At 42.3% G+C, this 6,000-nt stretch overlaps 1 protein-coding gene across 4 annotated transcripts in view; it reads left to right on the forward strand.

Annotated features, from left to right (window-relative positions):
• The window catches only part of creb5b (cAMP responsive element binding protein 5b), a 48,459-nt gene extending 42,459 nt beyond the window's left edge, over positions 1 to 6,000 (forward strand). For 2 of the 4 annotated variants that reach the window (XM_076970728.1, XM_076970729.1), the window contains exons 10-11: positions 791 to 899; positions 2,113 to 6,000. In XM_076970728.1, the coding sequence (XP_076826843.1) occupies positions 791 to 899; positions 2,113 to 2,237 (234 nt within the window). In that variant the 3' untranslated portion in view covers positions 2,238 to 6,000. Of the gene's footprint in view, positions 1 to 790; positions 900 to 1,802; positions 1,891 to 2,112 lie in introns of those variants that run through there. The other 2 variants (XM_076970730.1, XM_076970731.1) reach the window with 2 other exon arrangements.

The following is a 6,000-nucleotide window of genomic DNA, read 5'->3' on the forward strand; positions in this document are numbered from 1 at the left end:
AATCTGCCGTCTTAGTGGGCGGGCTTAACTGTATGATAATTTCCGCCCGCTGTGGCAACGCTAGCTGTTAGCCTACCGCCGCTATCTAGTTTCGATTCATCCCTTTGACGTCCTCATTTACATATTTACATATTCCGCTTCCGAGAACCACGGAGCTGTGAACCTTATTTTGTTTGGAAACTTATTTTGCTTAACAAGTTATCTAGTACGAATGTTATTGTTTATTGCGCTTCTAAAGCTATAGGCTACTGTCATCTCGGTTTTTGGTTTTTTCTTTATTCTTTATTGCAGTTTATTAGGAGAGGAAAAACAAAAATATTTCGGGTGGGTAGCGGGCCCAGGTTTTATGGTCACGGTTCGCTACTGCTCTCAGCCATCTTTTATGAAGGGTGTCTGTTCCCTAGCCTGTACTAACTAAAACTTTTATAATCATCATGAGTAAATGTAATGGAATCGACAGAACCATTATGACACCCTGTACTGCAATAAGCACAATACTTTAAAACATAGTTATTCCAGACTCTATAACCACAGTAGGCAATCAACAATGAGTAATATAATTTTTTGGCTAAACTTGTAAGCAATGGGCATGTTGATAGGCACTAATGTCTGGAGATATAAAGCCCTTTTAGCTCTGTATCAGTAAACAACCCGTGTACAGATCATCAGCTTTTTGCAGTGTGCTGTAACAAGGTTGTATTTAACACGCCAGCAAACTGTTGTCCCTTTGCTGCCTTCTAATTTTCTGAAGGGTGCTTGAAGTGGCCTTTGATGTTCTTGTTGTTGTCAGAATGAGGTGAGCATGTTGAAGAATGAGGTCACCCAGCTGAAACAGCTCCTGCTCACACACAAAGACTGTCCCATCACGGCCATGCAAAAAGAGTCGCAAGGTTACCTCAGTGAGTACTGCTCTCTCTCTCTCTCTCTCTCTCTCTCACACACACACACACACACACACACACACACACACACACACACACACACACACACACACACACACACACACACACACACACATACACACAGACACACTGCCTGAGGTGACACTGCATAAAGGCTGATGTTTATATTTGAGTCTATGTTTGATACAGATACACACACACCGCAGGGCCACACCTACTGATATGGATACTTGTGGCATTTCAAGATGTATGCAGACAGCTCCTCCCTGGTCTCATTCTAAGAGGACAAACCCGTTCATTTTCCCAATCACTGAAAGACTCCATTATGGCTGCTTTCTGTGCTGCAGCTACCGGAATCAGATAGTCCTGTACACAATAAGAAATTATGGTTGTTTTTAAGGCCCATGCACGGCAAAAGGATTTTGCTCAGATGTGACGTTTGGCCTTTGGCTTTGAGATAAATCTCCCTCAAACCGAGACCCATCCTTATATGTTTGCGTTCCACAAGTCATGTGCATCTGATTTCCCATTTCCTGTATTAGAGATGTGTCTCCTATCATTAGGAGATTTTAAATGCTTTGTTTTGTTTTTTAAACAGTTTTGGTACATTTAAGTAGACTGGTGCAAACTGAGATTCAAGAATACATTAACAGGGAAATGCTCACACATGACAAGGCAGTTTAGAGTTAATGACAGGAAGTATTCAGAATGCAAAGTTCTTGGCATATTGATTATTATCTAGTGTTACTAATGATTTGAATGTTAATCGAAATGTGTTTACCAGCCACTATTAGAATCACCTCCTGCCTTACACCTACGATTAGTGCCCATATTAAGCACACCTGTTTTACAGGTACATTCTGTAAGTGCAATAACCTGAAAACATTTTCATTCTTTAAGTGTAGCATGCAATGCTTGTGAGGCCAATGAAGCATTGAGTTGAGAGAAGGAAGAGATGACAGGAGGGGCAGAAGGGGCATCACAACAGGTGCTAGTACAGGTCACTTTACCGGGTTGGTTGCCTGGTAATGCACATGACACACATATATGTGTTAAATGAATTGCTTCACATTAGTCCACATTAGTCCATCTTAATTTCTTTTCTAGGTTAAAATATTTAAGTTTATGCTTATTTTGGGGAGCTTAGATGTTTGGGCTTGAACCCGTGGTTCTGAACCAGCATCAACCGATCTACCCTCCTGCTCCTCAGGTCCGGAGAGCAGTCCGGCAGGAAGCCCCACCCCTGTGACCCAGCAGCAAGTCATCCAGCACAACACCATCACCACGTCCAGCACGGCTCCCAATCACCACGCAGACATCAACCCCATCCACTAGACACTCGCCTCATCCCGGACGAGCCCCCAAACACTCCGACAGCAGCGCCCCAAGCTCCGAGGACAGACGCGCCGCTCTGCACCCCTGCGACAGCCCTCTCGCACACACGCATTTCGCCCATGCAAATTCCACATTGCGTTTAGTGTTTGTTAGTGTTTGTTTGGCGTCGTTGGGAACGAGCTGAAAGGCCTTTTTCGCATCGATCCGGCGCACGTCTGGGCGGCACTGCATGTTTCGCTCGTTAGGTACAGAGTCGAAGGGTTGCCACGGTTTCACGAAGAAAGAGAGGGCTCCGAAGCTCCTGCGTCTTTGTTTTACTGATTGACTGGCTCTTTGTCAGATACTACTGCCTTCCCATTTATGCAACACAGTCAGATTGGAGCTACGATGTGCGCTTCTTTGCTCTGGACTGTAATGGCGGAACAAGGTTAACTCTTTGATTTCTTTTCTACGACAGATCGGTCACAATGCTTCTGTTCCTCTTCCGATGTTCAGTCTAGTCGGTTGTTTAATTTTTCATTCATTATGTATGAATGATGCTAATTGGAAGCAATATACTTCTCTCTGACGTATGTTCAACGGTGTAATCATCTTTACATTTCCCACACGTAATTCCTCATCTCACCCTGATCTTCCTATGTTTCCTGCTAAGCTGTTGTTTGGCTCTTTTTCAGCTATGACAAGTAACATGTAAAACCAGCATGGCTCAATGGTACTGAAAGTCAGGGTTCCTCTGATGTGATTAGTCAGTAATATGAAGTAGTGTTGGAATGTTTTGAACTTTGTTGAACATGCGTCAGGTTTCTGGTCATGTGCAGAGTGGGTGAATCTCATAAACTGCTACACCCAAATGCTGAAACTTGGACTAATGTCACCAAGACATTATTCATCTAGAGCCATTTGGTCATCATTCTGGTTGAAGCATATTGTTAAAGACTAGGAAGTCTGTTTACAGCTATAAGTATGGCCAGAAAAAAAAATTTGTCTCTGAGCTGCCCATTCGTGGTACTGCACCAGTATCTAGCGTGGCCCGTGTACATAGTAGCAACTGGAGAATGGCTGCAAATGTTTCTGAAAGCCAAATGTCATTTTCATTTTCAAATTTCATCTGAACTCTTGGGGTCTCCTTTTGAGAAAAAGATCGTACAGTGTATATGACCCAAGAGATGGTGAAGTTGACGTCAAGATTAGGATCCAGGTCAATAGTGCAGGAAATCGTATGAGCAGCTCTGCCTGACATGGAACAAGCCAAACCTCCGCAGACGTCTATAGAGCGTTTGAGTCTATAGCATGTTCTGTAGGGGTCTGTGGGAAGTCCTGGAAAAATGCTGCTGCGCTAGAGATCTTCATATTGCTAGCAGCTTGTTCTTCCTGTAAAGACATTCCAATGTGAAATATTTTTTTTTGCCCTTAGTGTCTTTATTTGGGATGTTTGTGCAAAGGACCTCTTTACCTCAGGATTGCATAGTCACAGACCTGAAGCTGGTCACTGTGTCTTTAAGTGTCTGAGTAGGGCTTAACCCGTAATGAGCTCGCATTGATTAGCTGTCTCCCTTTAACTTTGACTTATGATGTAGTAGTTTAGTTCGGTTGTCTGCAACTAAGGGAATGTAGCATTGGACTATTTCTGAATAGGTACTGATCTAAACTATGCTTTCCAAATCTCACAATGTGCCTGAACTATTCTGTGTCTTACTTGTTATGCAGAAGAATGTCAGTCATTGTTAAACCTTAAATACATTATTGCATTTATTTTCAAATCAGGTTGTAGTGATGAAGCTTTTGTGACATTCTTGGCTTTTTTTGTAAAGGTTTAGAGTAACTGCTTGGTTATATCGAGGTTTTGTCAGGGATTCTTTTGGGTGTTAATGGACATTTGCTTATTGCTTCAGACCGCGGAGGCCTGTGATGAGAGCACCTTGACCTTCTTCGAGTTTTCCCTAGCACCCATGGCCAAGCTGGAGTGAAGCTCATTTGTGCGCGTTTAAGGCGGACAGACACGCTAAAATGTCCCCACCATCCCCTCTGCCCCTACAGGAAAGGGCCTTTCTTCCAGCAGCTAAGCTCCGAACTGTTTCGTGTATTTCACAGATCGTTGAGGACTTCTCGGCCCTCCTAAATGGAACCTATTGATTCCCTATCACACAGCGCTGTGCCTGGAGCAGGAGTGTGCTGAACAACCTCCACATTGAGAGGAGAAAACCATGGAGCTGTCTATGCACTTTGACCTCCGCAAGTGATGCGGAGGGTGGAATAGCCATATTGAAGACTCAGCGATGATTCTGTTCCCACACCAGCGAGAGATAGCCACTGTCGCCCTCTGGAGACCATGTCACCAGAGCTTTTTGTAAACCCCACCACCAACCCCAAATAAAGGAGTCCCATAAAGGCTCAGCCTACTGGAATTAAAGGGGAAAGTGCAGCTTTCTGCTCAAATGTCAGCCTCATATCTCGGGATAGACTCTTATAGCTTTAAACACTTCTCAGATGTCTCTCTTTCTATCTGAGAAACTTTGTAGGTAACCAGTTTTTCACACTGTGAAGGTAGCCAGTGGCAGTAGGAAATAGTGAAATAGAACAATGACATTTTCTATTAAGTTGTAAGACCTCATTCACTCATGTGCGTTTGGTCAGCTGCAGTAGCCTCCCTTAATCTAACCAATGAACAGCGTAACTTAAACCAGCACTCGCTACGTACAGCTTAAAAAAAAAAAAAAAGAAAAATATATTTTTTTGTTTGTTTGTTTTTTTCTTTCCATTACTATGGTCTGTTACATTTAAATGGGAACCTGATGACAGTACATGGGTTTCATGTCAGTGTGAGTTTCAACTCCACTGTCGTTTCTGGATGGCAAAGCTAGCCAGAAAATCTGGCCACTTATGCTCCAGTCTAAAAGTAGGTGTGATGTTTGAGCAGAATTCTCAGTCTTCACATATGTTAAGCCCTGCATATTGCAGCTTTAACCAGAGAATGGACACTTTGGGGAAAAAAAAGATGTAAATGAGTCACTGAGGAGAACCATGTAGTTGTTGTTGGCTATATTCAGCATTGGTTGGGCCTCTCAAAACAACCGTCAAAAGTCCTGCAATATTTCATGTTCTTTGTCTCTTCATTTCAAATGATAGCAGATCAGGTTAATGTCCTCTAAGGGCACTTCAGCAGAGAGCAAAACACACTCAACTGGAATGATTGGTGAACGTGCTCTCAGAAGAAATTAACGTATGGTAACCTTAACTCGTTGATTTGACAGCGTGAATGCTGGTTCTATTTTAAATAGGTGGATAAGTTCCTTTTTTTGTATTATCAGTCTGAGTCAATGGAGGTATAACTGTGTGCAAGGATGCTTGTGCACATGTGTATTTTTGTGAGGTGGTGGACTGAGTACACATTATTAAAAGTATCAAAGTATCATTTGAAACAAAAGTATAAATATTGTATAGATTCTCATTCATTTCTGTAATCTTGCTCATGTAATGCAACCACCTTTCTTTTTGAAAGGAGTAAATGTTTGGTACATGTTTGTAAATAATGTTCACATAGCACTTGCAGTCCTCAAATGTGTGTCTGCCCATTTCTGTGCTTAAATCTTCATGATTTTATTACACATCATGAATTCAAACATGCTTGCGTAACTTTGTACATTTTATATATGTTTATTAATGCCTTGAATGTTTGTGAGTGCTCATTTGTTTGTGTATGCATATGTACAGATGTGAGATCACAGCAGCTGTATTACAGTGTGGAAATAAAGCACTTGTTCAG

This window comes from Brachyhypopomus gauderio, chromosome 13 (assembly GCF_052324685.1).
Source record: "Brachyhypopomus gauderio isolate BG-103 chromosome 13, BGAUD_0.2, whole genome shotgun sequence".
NCBI lineage: Eukaryota > Metazoa > Chordata > Actinopteri > Gymnotiformes > Hypopomidae > Brachyhypopomus > Brachyhypopomus gauderio.